Source organism: Syngnathus leptorhynchus, chromosome 9 (genome assembly GCF_054491065.1).
Source record: "Syngnathus leptorhynchus isolate UIUO chromosome 9, UIUO_Slep, whole genome shotgun sequence".
Taxonomy (NCBI): domain Eukaryota; kingdom Metazoa; phylum Chordata; class Actinopteri; order Syngnathiformes; family Syngnathidae; genus Syngnathus; species Syngnathus leptorhynchus.
In genome coordinates, this window is record NC_141203.1 from 8,809,998 (window position 1) to 8,827,474 (window position 17,477).

General features: G+C 42.9%; 4 protein-coding genes and 1 non-coding gene across 9 annotated transcripts; 2 read left to right on the plus strand and 3 right to left on the minus strand.

Annotated features, from left to right (window-relative positions):
* Positions 1-161: 161 nt before the first annotated feature.
* tmem41aa (transmembrane protein 41aa) lies at positions 162-2,160 on the minus strand. The gene is made up of 5 exons (XM_085919900.1): positions 1,680-2,160; positions 1,315-1,465; positions 1,084-1,245; positions 874-1,012; positions 162-727 (listed from the first exon to the last, which is right to left on the minus strand). Exons 1-5 carry the CDS (start codon positions 1,853-1,855, stop codon positions 504-506), a joined length of 852 nt encoding a protein of 283 aa, XP_085776026.1. The 5' UTR covers positions 1,856-2,160; the 3' UTR covers positions 162-503.
* On the plus strand, positions 1,695-6,569 carry ehhadh (enoyl-CoA, hydratase/3-hydroxyacyl CoA dehydrogenase). 2 transcript variants are annotated; one of them, XM_085919886.1, is made up of 7 exons: positions 1,695-1,804; positions 2,864-2,967; positions 3,247-3,416; positions 3,655-3,766; positions 4,069-4,173; positions 4,633-4,974; positions 5,104-6,569. In XM_085919886.1, the coding sequence occupies exons 3-7, from the start codon at positions 3,276-3,278 to the stop codon at positions 6,336-6,338; spliced, it is 1,935 nt and encodes a 644-aa protein (XP_085776012.1). In that variant the 5' UTR covers positions 1,695-1,804; positions 2,864-2,967; positions 3,247-3,275; the 3' UTR covers positions 6,339-6,569. The 2 variants fall into 2 exon arrangements, with proteins under 2 accessions (XP_085776012.1, XP_085776011.1); XM_085919885.1 differs by lacking the exon at positions 1,695-1,804 and adding an exon at positions 2,468-2,645.
* Positions 6,570-6,608: 39 nt separating this feature from the next.
* On the minus strand, positions 6,609-6,681 carry trnak-uuu (transfer RNA lysine (anticodon UUU)). Its single transcript has one exon. It is a non-coding gene; the product is annotated as a tRNA-Lys (tRNA).
* Positions 6,682-7,075: 394 nt separating this feature from the next.
* Positions 7,076-17,407, plus strand: ankzf1 (ankyrin repeat and zinc finger peptidyl tRNA hydrolase 1). 3 transcript variants are annotated; one of them, XR_015067263.1, is made up of 18 exons: positions 7,076-7,165; positions 7,691-7,826; positions 7,905-7,999; positions 8,172-8,274; positions 8,349-8,560; positions 8,673-8,782; positions 8,980-9,133; positions 9,198-9,420; positions 9,524-9,622; positions 9,778-9,954; positions 10,017-10,124; positions 10,264-10,534; positions 10,662-10,773; positions 10,849-11,016; positions 11,098-11,168; positions 11,233-11,375; positions 15,530-15,606; positions 16,973-17,407. XR_015067263.1 is itself a non-coding variant. In XM_085920441.1 (17 exons), exons 1-16 carry the CDS (start codon positions 7,163-7,165, stop codon positions 11,357-11,359), a joined length of 2,169 nt encoding a protein of 722 aa, XP_085776567.1. In that variant the 5' UTR covers positions 7,076-7,162; the 3' UTR covers positions 11,360-11,375; positions 16,973-17,406. The 3 variants fall into 3 exon arrangements, 2 of the variants coding, with proteins under 2 accessions (XP_085776567.1, XP_085776566.1); XM_085920441.1 differs by lacking the exon at positions 15,530-15,606 and having other exon boundaries at positions 16,973-17,406; XM_085920440.1 differs by lacking the exons at positions 15,530-15,606; positions 16,973-17,407 and having other exon boundaries at positions 11,233-11,456.
* glb1l (galactosidase, beta 1-like) lies at positions 10,767-15,442 on the minus strand. Of its 2 annotated transcripts, XM_085920443.1 has the most exons (17): positions 15,366-15,436; positions 15,198-15,281; positions 14,867-15,036; positions 14,635-14,785; positions 14,340-14,400; positions 13,880-13,974; positions 13,631-13,811; positions 13,494-13,552; positions 13,298-13,419; positions 13,132-13,172; positions 12,936-13,054; positions 12,765-12,839; positions 12,486-12,572; positions 12,299-12,412; positions 12,087-12,218; positions 11,711-11,929; positions 10,767-11,637 (listed from the first exon to the last, which is right to left on the minus strand). In XM_085920443.1, exons 2-17 carry the CDS (start codon positions 15,255-15,257, stop codon positions 11,434-11,436), a joined length of 1,890 nt encoding a protein of 629 aa, XP_085776569.1. In that variant the 5' UTR covers positions 15,258-15,281; positions 15,366-15,436; the 3' UTR covers positions 10,767-11,433. The 2 variants fall into 2 exon arrangements, with proteins under 2 accessions (XP_085776569.1, XP_085776568.1); XM_085920442.1 differs by having other exon boundaries at positions 15,198-15,442.
* Positions 17,408-17,477: the final 70 nt, after the last annotated feature.

Consider the following 17,477-nt stretch of genomic DNA (forward strand, 5'->3'; position numbering starts at 1 on the left):
CTCCCTTGCATCTGCTCTTTTTTTGAAAGTAGGTTTCCAACTTACCAGTACAGTAAGTCAATTTAGACCATTTTTCAATACAGCTACTTTTGTTATTTTTGTAAATGTAGAATTTATGCTGGACAAAGTATGAATAATCGAAAGGCTTTCTGCTGCATGGGTGTAGTATATACATTTACTAAAAATGAAGAACTTCCATCTATTTTCTACACATATACCCAGACTTTGGCAAAGAGGCAAGTTACACTCGATTGTCCAGTATTTAAAAGTCAAAATTGTATTTTCAATTTACAAATGCTATTTTGGTACTCTGTTTCGTTTTAACTTGTGTTGTCAAAGCTAAAGTTTTTATTACTGGTGAGGTAGATGTTTACAACAGTTGAAAGTTGCGCAACACACACAAGTGCCTCTCCCTCTCTCTATGTTTCCCTGTATAGATGAACTGTCATCAAGTTTACCGACAATCAGTTCTAGTAGTCCAAAAGAACAACTGACGTGATGTGTCAGTGGACCTTCTTGTTGTCAGAGAGTCCGTTGTGCTCGTGCGTTGTTGTCCCTTTGAGATGCCGCTGGCCGTAGTGGCGGATGAGAGCGCCGGGCAGCAGCGCCGCGCAAGCCGTGGCCAGAAGCTGCCAAAGACGCTGCCAGGAGAACAAGTGGTCCAGGGAGGAGACTTCCGCTAACATAACGCCAGTCTGCACGCAGATGAAGTTGTAGGGCAGCAGACCTAAGAGACAAATTGACACATTAAAACAAAGGTTATGCATGTTCAACTGTCATTCTCGCTGTGGAGCAGAGTTAGAAGAAGTAGCAGTGATATAAGTTGATAAGTTCAAACTACAATCACAGTCGTTTATCAGCTGCTGTGCTTACCGATAAAGACTGAGCAGAAGAAAAAGGTGACAGGAATGTTTACGACGGGGGCCGACATGTTGAGGAACCAGTTGGGCGTCATGGGGAAGAACCTCAAGAAGAGAAGGAAGAAGAACAGGCAGTCCTTGTTGTCTTCCACCTGAATTGGAAGGAAGGAAGAACATTCAGATCGAAGAATAAAATGGATCACGTGTGTTTGTGAATGTTTACCTTCCTCTGGAGCATGGCCACCTTATCGGGGAAGAGCCTGACGATGTAGTGTTTCCCAAAGGCCTGAGACAGGAGATAACAAGCGGTGGAGCCCACCGTGGTGAGCACACAGGCCAGCAGCAGACCCCAGTGCAGGCCGAATATGGCTCCCGCTAAGATGTTCTACACAAAGGAAAAAAGCCTTTGAATGGTTGTGAAAACACATCACATGCGTTTGTCTTCTGATCTTACCAGGAAGGAGGATCCAGGGATGGCGAAGGATTGCTTGTAGAGGTAAGCGCTGCAGAAGAGCAGCAGCACATACGCCGTGTGCTCTGTCTTGTAGAATTGAAGAAGCTCAGACAGCTCCCGGAGATCCTCCAAGTCAGACGGAAACTTCAATCTGAAACAACAAAAACCACAAGACCCCAATAGTGGACAGTAGGGAAAGGGAAACAAACAGGAGAGACAGTCAGACCATAAAACAGTTGTAATAATGTAACTAACTGCAGATAAGTATCTCTTTTCTTGTAAGATAACTAAAGCAAGACGTAATGTAATGTAACATTAATTAATGGTCGGGCTTAACATGATCCATTTTTTTAAATGCCCCCAACCTGCTTCTTGTGTCCTCGGTTCTCTCAGCGGACCCTTCCGCTCCCGCATCGGCATGTTGGGTCCCGCCAACGGTCTGAGCGGATCTCGGCGGTCCGGGGGGCAAATACAAAGATAGTAAATAAAGGTACAAGGTTGCAGCGACGACCACGCAGACAAGTCCGATGAGTGAGCGCATATTCGCCACTCGCGTTTCATTTGACAGCAAGAACAGCTGGGTCACGTGACAGTCGCAGAACCCGCAAACGGTGCCTCCTTCATTACGTCACTTCCCAACTCGTTTATGGTTGTTACTTGACCTTAAAAATAATCAGATATAATTTTGACTAAGAAATAACAGCGTTTGATTATGTCAATGACGAATTTCAGCAGACTGTCAATGGCGTTGTGCGGTATCTAAAAATGTCGAGGCATATGCTATATAGCATATGACGAAGAAAAGTATGAACCGCCCACTTCCTGACGTCACGCTCAGTACCAGCATTCACCCACAGTTGTCAAATTTGTATTAATATTCGAGTATAAACAAGTGCGGAAACAGACGTAGGCGCCCCAAAAAATGACGTCACTGTCGTCAAAACCCGTCATAGTCGAGTCCAAAAGTATGCATTTATGATCAGAGTATTCAGTGTAAAATTTACACTACTCGTAAATCGTTGTACAACATCTTTAAATAGTTAATAAATAAGTACAATACTTACCTGTATATTTTCCCTCCAAGCCACATGAGGGCGCTCCGACTTGTGCTACGAACGATGAAAACAGCTGTGGATGCTGTCATGGCCACAAGGCGAAGAAAGTGTGCTAAAGTTGAAATAGTTCTGACAGCAAAAACATTGAAGTTACAAAGTTCACTGCACGCAATAATAAAGAAGCAATCGCTAGTGTGGGAAAATGGCTCATTATTCTCGCGTTTCGGGAACTGTTGGCTTGATTACGCTCCGAAATCCTCCTGTAAATGCACTAAGGTAAATTGTGCAGATTTTTTTTGGGGGGGGATTTATTTTTTCTTTGCCACGTTTGCTTTTTAGATTGGCACAATCTTTTACGGCACTGTGCGTGTATCGGGTTAACTCACACTTGAATTATTATGTGTAATAATTATGTGTATATTATGTATATATGGATTAGGACTGCGAATTTTTGACAGTCCCGTAACAATTCAATGTTTGTATTGTATGTACAGTGCGGCAGTACGTCAAGGCATCGTGGACAATGTCAAGAGAGCGCTCAGTGATCCTGAGGTCAAATCTGTTGTCATATGTGGACAGAATGGAGTGTTTTGTGGAGGTAAATACAATGTAAAACACAAATATACATATCATCTCAGATATTTAGCCACCGCCTGCCCCTTATTTTAACGAAACAGAAAATACATTTTGGATTGTTTGGATTTTTGGAAAAATCATTCCACAAACTGTTTTTCCTATGGCTCCTTCAAGTCTCGAGAATTATGAGTAAAGCTCCCTTTGCTTATAAAATAAATAAAATAATTTATGCAAATTGAGAAGCTCACACTGCAGAATGTTCACAGTAGCATTCAATATTGCTTTATTGATTTATTAACAGGAGCAGACATTAAAGAATTTGGGACTGCCATGACTGGGCCTCCACTGGTGCCAATGATCCACGCCATAGAGGCAGCGGACAAGCCGGTGGTGGCGGCCATAGAGGGGGTCGCTCTGGGTGGAGGCCTGGAGTTGGCGCTTGGCTGTCACTATCGAATAGCTCACTCCAAGGTTGGTTCAAAATTCAGATCTTAGTATAATAAGCAATGTCCCAAACAACTCTGAGAAACTGAGGTATTATATTGCAACTCCCACTTTGCCTCAGAATCATTTTTATTGGCCAACTATGTCAAAACATATCAGGAGTGTGACTCCAGTAGTTTGAGCCACTTTGATAGCAACAAAAAAAAAAAACTATAACACATTATTGATGCTCACCAATCATCTTCATCTCTGGGCTCAATTTCAGGCTAAATTGGGGCTTCCAGAGGTGACTCTGGGTCTGCTACCTGCTGCAGGTGGAACCCAACGTTTGCCAAGGCTCACTGGACTACCGGCAGCTTTAGATCTCATTACCACTGGTAACAATGTGGAACATGCTTTTGAAAACATATTTTGGGATACAAATATTTGTAGTCTGTGATCTATGATCAATTGTCCAGGTGTGAATGTAAATGGCTGTGCAGTATATTGTGATTTCAGAAATGTTAAATGGTCCGAGCTTTAGATTTGTTCTTGTGACAAGTTACTTAGAAGCCATTTTTATATGTAGTGTAGTGTCTTTGACACATCATCAAATGACAGAGGTCAGCCTTGAGCATGATTTCTAATGTTTTTTTTTTCCCCACACGGAGACTTGCTGACTGTCATATTTGTCTCACAGGTCGTCACGTCACTGCTGCCGATGCACTGAAACTTTCAATAGTCGATCATCTTACTGATCATAGCGCTGTGGATGCAGCTGTCAAGTTTGCTAAGAGTGTTGCAGGTGAAACAAAAAGCAAACTACAACACTGCCAAATTTGAATCATTTTAAAAAGCCACATTTTGTCAATTTATCTTCAAAATTAAACACAGAACTCTAAATGCATTTCATTCACAATTCTTTTTTTTATTGTTCTGTGTTGACAAGCGTGCACTAACTATGTTTTCTTTTTACTCTGCATATGTGCATTTTGTACATCACATAAGTTCCATTCCACTGAAGCTGCTGTCACACACTTTTAAATAAATTGCCTCTTGAGGACAAATCAAGACATTTGAATTGAACTGAAAAATCAACAAATAAATCTCTGTGAATGTAGCAAGATGAAAATATTTTTAAGTGATACCTACGTTTGCCCCACGGTCATGATCGTGTGGCTAAAATAGAAAAGTAATGGTGGACTTTTTGGAATTTTGCACAGCAATGCATGTGATTGTCTGAATCAGCTTTTTCCCCTTTTAGAGCAACCTCTGGATACCCGGCGCATCAGCAAGCGCCCATGCTCTTGCCCTCCCGACGTCGATGCCCTCTTTGAGGCAGCGATGCAGAAGGTCCGCCGGAGCGCCCGTGGAGCCATAGCGCCGGTGGCTTGCGTCCAAGCGCTGCAAGCGGCCGCCACCCTGCCCTACGCCCTGGGCATGCAGCGGGAAATGGAGCTGATGGCCACACTCTTCACCTCTGGCCAGGCTCGAGCTCTGCAGTACAGTTTTTTTGCTCAGAGAGTTGCAGCCAGATGGAGCATGCCCAGTGGAGCACGTTGGGACAGCAACAAGCCCAGGACCATCCGGAAAACAGCGGTCATAGGTAAGACAATTAATATATAACAATGGCATCATCATGTGCTATTTTAAGGTACGTCTGTGACTAGCTTGAAATAGAAAGTCAATTCACAAAGTTAAATCATCCTACATTTGACATCTTTGGTCTTTTTAGGTCTTGGCACAATGGGGAGAGGTATAACAGTCTCCCTTGCTCAGGCGGGATTGTCTGTCGTTGCCGTGGAAACCCAGGAGAAGACACTGAAGGAGGCAAAGCAGGCCATATCAGGGATGCTACAGAGGGGAGCCAAAAGACGAGGGGTGGCTCCAGTACTTGACCTGATCACCTACAGTCAAAACCTCCAGGCAGTAGCCGATGTGGACTTGGTCATCGAGGCTGTGTTTGAAGACGTGGCCCTGAAGGAGCAAATCTTCCAGCAACTTTCTGCCATTTGTAAACCAGAAGCTTTTTTGTGCAGCAACACGTCCTCATTGGACATCGACCTCCTGGCCTCGCGGAGTCGCCATCCAGAGCTGGTGGTCGGGATGCATTTCTTTGCCCCGGCGCACGTCATGAAGCTGCTGGAGGTGGTGTATGGGTCACGCTCCTCTCCTGAAGCTGTGGCCACCATCATGAACGTCGGCAAACAAATTGGAAAAGTGGGCGTGGCTGTCGGTAACTGCCGCGGATTTGTGGGAAACCGCATGTTGAAGCCCTACCTAGAACAAGGCTTGTTCTTGTTGGAAGAAGGAGCCACGCCCGAGTTGGTCGATGGAGCCCTGGAGGAGTTTGGTTTCGCCATGGGGCTCTTTAGAATGTCTGACCTCTCCGGGATTGATGTCGGCTGGAAGGTTAGGAAAGGAGAAGGTCTGGTGCAGCCTGGCACAACAGTTCGAGTCCGACAAGGGCGTAGGTACAGCCCCCTCGCAGATCTTCTCTATGAGCAAGGGCGGTTTGGACAGAAAACAGGTCACGGATGGTACCGGTACGACAACAGTCGTGAAGCCAGGCCCGACCTGTGGCTGCACAGCTTCCTGGAAGGATATCGAGCCCAGAATGGCTTGGCTGCGCGCCGCATAGATCGCCAGGAGGTGCTGGAACGCTGTCTGTACACCCTCATCAACGAGGGCTTCCGCATCCTTGAGGAAGGAATAGCAGCCGGACCCGAAGACATCGACGTTATCTATGTGCTTGGCTACGGCTGGCCCAAGCACCGTGGCGGTCCCATGTTCTACGCCAGTATGGTGGGCCTAACCAAGGTCGTGGAGAGGCTGGAGCACTACCAGGGGGTCCACCCCGACGTACCTCAGCTGCAGCCCTGCAGGCTCCTCCGTCGGCTGGTGGCCGCTGGCAGCCCGCCTGTCCACAAGTGGAGAGAAATCATCAAGAAAACTCAGAGCCATCTTTAAATCAACTCATTTTGACCAAATGATGGCTGATTTCTTAGATGACAATTACATTCCAAATATGTATCACAAATTGAGCGTAATTTTAAAAAGTGTTTGAGTAATCAAATGGCCATCTTAAAACTGGGGACTGCTCTAGTGCGCGCTTATGGCAAGTTGAATGATTTACTCAAATAATGATGATTTCTTGATGGATTGATTCATTACAAACTTTAGTAAAGTGGATATGATTCAGACTGGATTATTAATTTCACACACTATAAAAAAAAACTACGCCCGAACAGGGACTTGAACCCTGGACCCTCAGATTAAAAGTCTGATGCTCTACCGACTGAGCTATCCGGGCTCTGACGGTCACATGTAAATTAACCATTATAACAAAAAAGTACAATTTGTTTCGGTGTATCCTAGTTTTTCAAAGGTAGAATAATGTTCTTTGAAGGGTCTGAAGCTTTTTTTGTACCGCAAAAGACTGTTATTATAACTAAGAATTTGTTTTCAGAAAAGACAGTGACATCTGCTGGCACTTTTGGGTTAAGGCAGTGATTCCTTCGAGGGTTGTGACAAAAGCTTTATATGAATCCTACACCACAGCCACTATAAATATTAAGCAAATAGCTACGAATACATATTTTGTCGTTCCACATTTTATACATCATTCTTTTGTAATACATTCAAAAAACCGATTGATCATACGACCGAATCATACACATGGCGACCAGTAGAGGCACTGTAGTAATGTATGCTTTACACAACACCATTTAATACAAACGAGGAAGTGACTGCCGGTGTGTCAACTCACGTCAACGTAACTTTCGTGCCAATACATGGTAAGTCGATTGGGTTTTAAATATGAATTGTAATATTTCTTGACTAGAAATTCATCCGTGTGTTGTAGTTTTTTTTAATGTCGAACGTTAGCTTGGTACACATGTAACTATTATTGGCTGAATCCATCCTAATCAATGACTAGCCACTAACTAAAACGTCTCAAAACAACACGGACGCACACTACAAAATATTTCTTTTATCTTAGCTCAACACTTGCTTTCCCCCAGTCAAAGATTCTAAAATCTTTGTGCTAGTCTAAGCTCTAATTCTTCTTGGACTTACTCAAGACCTTCTCGTTACCATACGAGACTTTCAGATCTGTCAGGTCGCCAGACCGGGTTTATTTGGTCTTTTCCAGAACCAATTGAAACAGCATTTTGTTACTATACGACTAAACCCAATCATGAAAACGTAATTTTTCCACGGCTGCTTTTTCTTTCATCAAGATTTTTCATCTTTTCACCATGTTCTTTTTTTGATTTAACTTGCCTGACCTAACAAATCTGCTTCGAATGTTGTTCCAGGTGTTTGACATGAACCCAGCTAGTCCAAACCACTGCTCCATATTTGAATTGTCTTCCAAAGATGAGGCCTTAACAGGACTCAGAGAAGTTAACCCCATCCTAAAACAAAGCGCTAACAGAGAGCCAGCCTCAGAAAGTATAGTGTTGTAATTTCATGATATATGTGTTATGTTAATAATGAACCGTCGTCACTGTTGGAATTCATTGCTTTCAGAGTTTGAAGATAAAGCGACGGAGGATGTCAGAGAGATCTCGGATAAGATGGCCTGCTCTGCCTGCAGATGCTCCTTCATTAACCGTGAAGAACAGGTAAGCACTTTTACGGTAGAACCACAGTTTACGAGTGACCTAGTTTACAAACGATATTTTTAAGAAAATGGCCCCCTGAGGAACAAATTGAATTTGCACATTTATGTTTTGCTGTGTTTACGTACCAAAGTTTTTGACATGAGTTGAGATAGCAAATGCGTCAAACTTTCAGATGGAACACTACAAGCTCGACTGGCATCGATTCAACTTGAGACTAAAAATGTCAGGAAAGCCGGCAGTTACTACAGAAGAATTTGAGAGGAAGACCGGAATTGGTAAGGAAAAACCTTCGATGTTTGACACAATTGGACATTATGTCGCTTCTACACCTGTCCATATCACCAAACAGGAGATATGTCAAGTATCTCAGGTTCAGAGTCTGACTCAGAGGACGAAGAATCCGATAAGGATGAGGGCGAAACGGACTGGAGCGCCGCTGGTGGGGATAACGACAACTCGGATGATTCGAGCTTAATGACAAGAAGGCTCTCCAGCAAAGTGCTCTTCCAGGATTCAGCGGGACATTACTTGTCAGTCTACCGCTGCATTCTTCACGAAAAGGTAAGGCTTGGGACTAGAACCCTTTACTAAATTTATAAGTAGTACCAGAGAAAGATTGTTGAGTGACTTTTTTTATTTTTGAAGCTGGTTTTAATTATATTTTATTTATCAGTCAAATGAGGAGCAAGATTTGGAGTCCTGCTTAAAATCCATCACTAAGAGGACAATGTGGATAATCCTCATGACAGGTGGCGGCCATTTTGCTGGCGCAGTATTCCAAGGGTATGCTCGTCCTTTTTACCTTTTCACTTGTGTGGAGTTGGCTGGTGAATAATTCTGACTTCAAAGAATTAAGCAAAATCAAGCGCACCAAACTTGCAGTGCAGTTTTGTCAAATGTTTTTATTTTTTTTTTAGGCCAACAGACTATATTTTTCACACTGTCCAATGTTTCCTGACATTATGGTTTTACTTACTAAGGAAAGAAGTCCTTCAGCACAAGACCTTCCATCGATACACCGTGCGGGCCAAGAGGGGCACCGCTCAAGGACTCAGGGATTCTCAAAACCGCAGTCACGCACCAAAGTCTGCGGGAGCCGCACTAAGACGCTACAACGAGGCGGCGCTAGTCAAGGCAGGCAACCACCGCGCTACCTTTGCACTAGAGGTCCTAACTTGTTTAATGTACATTTTTACAGGACATTCAAGATCTTTTGATAAACTGGGGAGATCACTTGAAGGAAGCATCTGCCATATTTATACGAGCGCCGAGCTACATCAAGACAATCTTCTTTGGCGGCCGCACGAGTCCGCTCGAAAAGAAGGACAGCAGAATCCGCAGCATTCCCTTCCCCACGCGCAGGGCAACCTTTCGGGAAGTACATCGGGTTCACAGTGTGCTTTCCACAGTTGATGTTTACGGTAAATCGAATGATTACTAACTTGTACAATATACGTATATGTGTAGAACGTGGTTTGTCACGCATGTTGTATGATAAAATGTTGATGCAACTTCTTAATCCAGGGAAGGACACTGACCTGTCCACATTCAGCAGTGTGTCAAAGAAGGCATGGAAGAAAACTGTCCCACCTGCAGCGCCACCGAAAACTGAACAAGAGAAAGGTCCGTTTCAGTATCAAAAACTGACTTTGTGCAATTTTACACTGCCATAGTATAAAGTTTATTGATTAGACATCGATTGATGTTATATCCATAATAAGGGTGTTGAAATGTGTTAGACCACTACGACTATCAATTTCTTATTGGTACATCCCTAGAATATGTCGAGAGCAGTTCAGATGAAGAGGAAGGAGGTGACATCCAGCTTGAGATGGTGGAGTTGACTGTTGGAACACAGGATCTCAAGGAGTTTGACATCCAACCCTCCAGACACAATAGGAGGAGGTGGAGAAGGAGGAGAAAGAAGGAGGAGGAGGAAGACAAACATGAAGAGGGTGCGTCTCCTTATGGAAAGTCAAGTGTTTGCTATTAATTAATTGTAATAATTATTTTTCAGATGCGGGAGAACTTAGTAACACCGAAGCAGACGACATAAATGTGGAAGCTGACACCCCTCAGCAGACACAACCGAAGAACAAGAGTAGGAGGAAGAAACAAGCCGAAGGTAAATTAACACTCGACATTGAGTGTCATTTCAGTAAGCACCTATAGATTTTTTGGGAGGATTCTTTTGTGATCCTTCTATGAGAGGAATGATTTAGTTGTGTGGTTCCACCATATGAGCCTGTGTTGTCCTCTCACAGAACCACCAGAGGACTCATGGGACTACAGTCTGAGGGACGCGCTCTTCACTGCCTGCAAGGTCGGAGATGTAGATGCCTTGAGCCGTCTCCTCCGTCTTTCCGAAGAGCCTCGGGAGCCGTCAGTTGACAAGCCTGCAGATACCCCCATTCCTTTGACTCTTAATAAGCACATTGACTCTTCGGGCTTCACTTTGCTGCACGTTGCATCAGCGGCTGCTCAGAAGGCTGCCGTCAGGCTGCTGCTGGATGCTGGAGCTGACCCGGCATGCAGGTAGCAATAGAATTTATTAGATTTTTCATTTTAAATACCTGTTCAAACTTGGTGCTTCATGTACTATAGAAGTTTGAGGGGAGTGTTTCTCAATTTTGAAATGATGTAACACAAGCTTTTCTCCCAGTGATAAGAAAGGGCAGACCCCATATAACGTCAGCCCCGACAAGGACACCAGGAACGTGTTTCGGAAGTACATGGGCGAACATCCCGACAAGTACGACTACAACAAGGCTCGGGTAAGTAGCTTAGCACGTCAACTTTGACACGTGCACGCAAATGAAATCGACAATTAGCATCTGCTCTCCTTAAAGGTACCTGGGCCTTTAACGGCGGAGATTGAATCGATGAAGACGGAGAAGAAAAAGGCTCAAAAGGCGCTGAAAAAACAGCGTGAAAAGACACTAAAGGAGGAGAAGAGGAAACAGGAAATGGAACAGGAGGAAAAGAAGAAGTTTACGTCCTTATCAGATCGGGAAAAGGTGACTTCTGTTCTTGTGCAAATGTTTATTTAATACTCATTTGAATTCCAGCATGGATTAAACAGTTGTTTTGAACACCAGAGAGCTTTGGCAGCTGAAAGGAGGTTGGCAGAACAAGTAGCGGCAACTGGAGTCGGCCTCTCCAACGTCAAGTAAGACTCTTGTGTCCACAGCCGAAAAATGTCCAGCAAATGTCAATTTTGTCCTTTTCACCAGGAGATGCTTTCAGTGTGGCGAGTCTCTGCTGGGCAAGATCCCATTCCAGTACCTGGATTTCTCCTTCTGCACCCCTCGATGTGTGCAAGCGCATCGTAAAGCTAACGCTCCAGCAGGAAAGAGCTAAAGACTTTAAAATGAAGGTACTGCAGTAATAAAATATTTTAAGATGGAAACGACATATTGTTTCAAACTTGATGGTCATGACTTAGTAGCTTTGGCTTTGAGGAGAGGTCGGTCCATGAAGAGCACCCTTGTATGTACTGGTGCCTTCTCCAGCTCCAGCACGGTGATGTTATTGGCCAACGTAGCGCTGAGCAAGGGTCCGGGAACATAAAGTGTTTGCTGCGGGCCTCTGGTTGGCCAATATCGCCCCAGGTTGACACCGTTGATCCAAACCTGACCCTAACACAAAAAGTGGATCAAGATAGGCACACTTAATTAAATTGTAAAGCGTTATTTAACCGCGCTAACCTACCTTTGTCCATTCATTTAACTTGAGAAAAGTGTCCCATGCTCGACCGCTAGGCTGCAGTGTTCCCATGTAGACGCTCGGTCCAGTGGAAGCTTCGTTTGTTCCATTGCGAAGGCTAACCGTGTGAGGCCATCCAGCAGCAATGGCTCCGTCAATGTCCAAAGGGTACATCTTCCAGTCAGTGAGTACATCTTGGCCCAAGATTAGGTTGCTGATGAGACCCTGGAATTGATGTCATTTAACCTTAAAATCATTAGGAGTCTTTTCTTCGTGGCCCCTTCTGTGCTCTGCTTCTTGCCATTTGTGGGTTTCCACATGACCTGTAATATACATTGCAGAGCCTTCATGTTCACTGACAAACAATGTATCGTTGCCTTGCCTTGTTGTCATCGATATGGCTGCCAAAATTAACTCTTCCCATATTCTCCACAAGAATGTCCATGATGTCCCCCTGCCGTCCAGTCACGTTTATTACCAGTACGGTGTCTCTCTCCAAGAGACCCTGGAAAACCTGTTCACATCATTTGACCCAAATAATAACATTCAAACTCGATTTGACTTGTAACACACAAGTTGGTTGCGAAGGCTTACCCCATTGACGGACACATACGCGCGGTCACGAACGCCATTCATGGGAGAGATGAGCGGTACGGGCTCTGCGAGGTCCCGGGGAAGACTGGTCCGATACAGCATGTAGCCGTAGTACTGAACGCAAATGACGCGTTAACCTTTGAGGCAAAGCAGCAGCCAGATTTCTCTGTTTCGAGAGCGACGTTACCTGTTTGAGCTCCTCAAAGGTCAAAGGGTACTTTGATAAAACAGGCTCCACAGAAAGTGTGTCCAATAGACTGCTGATGTTGCCCACCTGGGGGGGAAAATGTTTGCTATGTAAGGTATAAATATATTTTTTTAAGTCATGAAATATTTTAAGCATTCAACTAAATTACTAAAATACTGCCAATGAAGTTTTCTACAATCTTATTCATTGTGATGCACCTTTATATCAAAAATGGCTTCCTGGAAATTACACGTTATACAACTTGTGGTAAAAACGTACCTTTCTGAGCATCACAAAGCCGTAGGCAAATTTGGGAGTCGCGGGCGGCATCGGTCCGAGGGGAATGCTTTTAAACTGCAGAGAAAATAACAATGCTAAGTTTCACTACATGTGTGTGCAAGCGTAGGCCTTCCATCAACATTGTGTAGGTGGCGTGTCAAGCCATCATACCGTTTTAATGACGTCTCGGATGGCCATCAGTTTCTCTGTGGGGTCCCCTGCCTCTGATAGCGGGGCGTCATAATCGTAACTCGTCACCACGGGATGGAATCTGGTATCATGGTCAGCGCCTTAGCATAAATCGTGACAAAGAAACAAAGATGTGATTTGAAATATTGCAATTATAAGCAGTGACTTTAAACCCTACCATTCCAGTAGCCAAAGTTAGTCCCTCCTTCAAACATGTACCTGGGGGGAGGAGAGAGATGGTGGAGTTAAACTAAATCGTTTTCAAATTCAAAATAGAGGTCAGCCAGCGGAAGAGATTTCTACTCTGGGGAAAAAAAAAAAAAAAAGTACTTGTATGGACGTACATGTTGACATTAGCGCCCATGCTTAGCATCTCTGCTAACCCTCTGCTGACCTTCTGAGTATCAACCATGGCATGTTCATCACCCCAGTGGTCCAACCAGCCAGTATAATACTCTGAGTTGACCTGCAACATTTCACAAAAACACATTTTACTTGTGCCACTAAATACTACAAGGATAACTTTGTGTTACAACTAACCAAAGGACCTTGCGGTTCAAACCGCCTTTGCCTGTTGAAGGCTTCGGTTATGTTGTCACCTACGCAAAAAGCAAACACGACTATGACTTCCTATCAAATACGTTGTTCTTAAAGACCAGTCCCAGCAAATGCCGAACCTGTGCCAAAGTCCACAGTGGCGTATAATCCCTCCAGAGTCCCGCATGTCATTTCCTTATCCGTGTTGCCATCGGTGGTGAACAGGACTGTGTCTTGGCCCAGATAAATTCTCAGCAGGGTCCGCAGGTGACGCATGTAGTTGTAGTCACAAGCGTAGTAGCTTCCGTACTCGTTCTCAACCTAGCGGTGACAGACAGCGGAAGAGATTTGGAGGTTTCACTAAAGTAACAATGCAGTTATTCCTTTACCTGGACACTGATGATGTTCCCGCCATGAACATACAACCAGGGTGTCATTTTGGGGAGGAGAACAGCAAACCAGTTAGTGACCGCCTGTAAATAATCTGGAGAAAAAAAGTACAGTAAAGATATCAAGCCCAAAAAAACGATGCAACTAACAGTTATTTTAATCATCGATGAATCTATCGACTATTTTGTTGATTAATCGATGAATCGGATTTAAAAAAAGTCAATTTCTGTCCCTTTATTGAAATATAGAATATAGAATACATGAATTAGGAGTCAATTAATCATTTCATCTGTAACTTGTTAAAAAAAAAAAATAATCGACAAACTTTGGTTTCATTTTTATTCATTGAAAAAATAATCAGTCATCTTTCGGATAACAGAATATTTATTGTTGACGAGCCAAAAATCACAAATGTAATAATTAGTAATCGATTAATCGTTACGCCTCTACTTCCTGTACCTGTATCAGCTGTGCGTAGTCTTATGTTTTTTCTTTGGAGTAACCATGCTGGTAACCCACCCTATAAGAGAAAAAAAGTCTGGTTACTTCACTGTGGTAAAGCGAGGACATTTTGACGTTGGCTTAAAACTTTGCAACGGTGACCGATTGACTTATCAATTTATCCCGTGGGATGTTTCAAACTTTCTATCGAACCAGAGGTTGCCCACAGATGGACTGTGTTCGACCAAAGAGACTCCTCTGGACTTAACGACTTAATCATATGACTTTATGACATAATTTTATCATTCCTCACCATCTCCCATTCAGCACAGATGTACGGGCCTGGGCGCAAGATCACCAAAAGGCCTGTCTGATTGGCCAAATCCAAAAAGTGCTCCAAATCCCGATCCCCTGTGAAGTTGTGGATCCCTTCCACTGTTTCGTGGAAGTTCCAAGGAACATATCTGCGTGCAGGCCCGAAAAATATATCAGCACATAATCATACATTATTGACATAGAAGTTGTTAGTGATTCTCCAAGCTTACATTTGGATGGCATCGAGGCCCGCCATGTACATCTTGAGCAGCCGATCCTTCCAGTAGAAACGTGGGATTCGGGAGTAGTGGATGCTTCCTGAGACATACTGAAAGGGCTGGCCATCTTTTAGGAAGCAATTATTTTTATAATCTATTGTGAAGGATCTCTTAGATGGCAACTGCAAGACAAAAACATGTTTTCAAAGTTAGACTTGGGAATGGACGATGAATTGATTTTTATCAATTGATTGGAGGTAGGGCAAATGTATTATTATGATTGACTTAATTGATATGTCAATTATTTCAAAGAACAGTTTACACCTTTCATTTTTTAGCTTACCCCTTTGGCAGGAGAACACATACAGGTCAATGTGATGAAAAACAAGACACTCGCGTACATTTTGGTTGCCTTTTGCGTTTCCCTCTAAAGAAGCCAAAACATTTCCAATTCTATTGTGTTAAACATTGTTGTATGTGTTTCGAGCACTTAAACTCAGTAAGTGTGAACCTTCTAGTTTGCTGTTACCGAGCTGGACCATGCGCCATCATGTGACCGACTGTGTACGTAGTAGTGTTGGCTCGTGAGTGAACGATTCCTTCAAAGGAACGAATGTTTTCAGTGAACGAGTGAACGAATCACTTCCTAAAGCGATTCGTTCTTTTTTTTTTCAGTTCATATGACTTCAACTAGTAGGTGTCAGTCATGCGCATTGAAGCCGATCTGTGACGTCACTCGGATACTCCATTAGGTACACCGCCATTTTCAAGTGTACCTAATAACTATGCATTTTTTTGTACGTGTCAAGAATGTGTATTTGACTACTTGCTCTTTATTTTGGGGGACACCAACACCTATTACGCAACGTTAAACACATACATATTGTCATATAAAGCAGTTAACCAAATGTCAGATTTGTATGTTTTCAGGCCCAAAAAAATAAAAACAAGGAATAAAACACCAGACAAGTTTGAACATAAATGTTTATTAAAATAATAATAACAGTAAATTTCAAACCAGCAATCTGATGTGAAGTTGCAGTAGATATATTTGATATCAATAATTAGGCGTGTATATGAATTATTAAATTATTGTATATTGAAGTATTAAAAAAACGGATCAGTGTGTGTGTGTGTGTGTGTGTGTGTGTGTGTGTGTGTGTGTGTGTTGACGATTCGTTGAACGATTCGTTTGAAATAATCTTTTGAGTAAACTGATTCTAAAGATTCAGTTCACTTAAAAGAACTGGAATGTACATCACTAGTACCTAAGTGGTGGGCGTCTTCGGACTTATAGTAGATAACGCATTTGGCTTTTACTTGTATGTCAAACCGTCGCCATATTGGATGTGGCACATATGACCCATTAGAGTAGCTGCCTCACGTTTTTGTGCTTCTCGGAATTGTGCAAACATTATACATTTATAACAATCAAATTTAAATTGCACGTATTTTTGATATCACCGTTTCCCCAAATTGCAGCAATTGGATACACGGGTTTATTTCAACCAAATTCAAATCTAAAAGGCCAAAAAAAATGATATAAACGATATCCTTCATGGCCACAAGACGGCGCTCCAGAGCCGCTGATTCTATGCTCAATATAGTTTTACATATTTGGCGATAAACACGGGTTCACTGTCCTATGAGAGATACGTTCAGATGATGGATCCACAACATACATTTGCCACATACTCCAAGTATAGTTAATCAATATAGACGGCATCATTTCTTACGCGCTGTCATTGGCGATCAATGAGAACGATGCCATACTTTTTAGCTGTCATTGGCAATCGATGAAGGTGGTGACATCCTTTGAATGACTGGATCATTTCAGCTGGTTATCAATAAGTAAACTGGCTTTGTGATGACGCATAGAGTCTTTCTGATGGTTCATTGTGATACCGTAAATGCAGTATTGTGTGCGTGCATGAGAATACACACGTGGGGGAATTCACACACAAGTAATATTGAAAGTAGTGAAGTATCGATTTGTCAAGGTGTTAAAAAAAAAAAAACCGTCCAACGTTCTAGTTTACTACCTTTCATTGGAATTTGTTTCTGAGAAAAGCGCCCAGCATTGATTAATAATTCAATTTCTATGTGCCTTTGTTTCAGCTTTATTACATCTGCGTGTCATCATAGATTTTACTACCAATGATTGGACTTGGGAAACGGATGCAGCTCTGTCATGAGAAGATCTGTGGCTGGGTGTGGATGTTTTTCCATGATTCCCACCTCTCAAGCTTGGCAGCAAGGTGCATTTATCTTTTTTTTATTTTTTAAATCAGGATGAATTGTTAAGCCCCTGGCCTTCATCTTTTTCTCATGGTGCTTCTCAAGAACATGTCTCCCATGTAATGGTCTGGAACTGAGCCACTTGAAATGAGTAATGATATAAGTAACTTATTTTTGAACACACACTATTCTGCTAACTCTTTAAAATGTTGTAATGTAAATGTAAAATGCTGGAAGACTGTTATGTGAAATGACCAATTCTAAATAGGCCTACATTGCAAAGACCGCCAACTGTGTAATACTGAATTATACACTTTTTGCATTCAAACTTTTTTGCCATGTCTGTTTTTTTAACGTTTTTTGGCGTGGCTAAAACAGCCCCTAG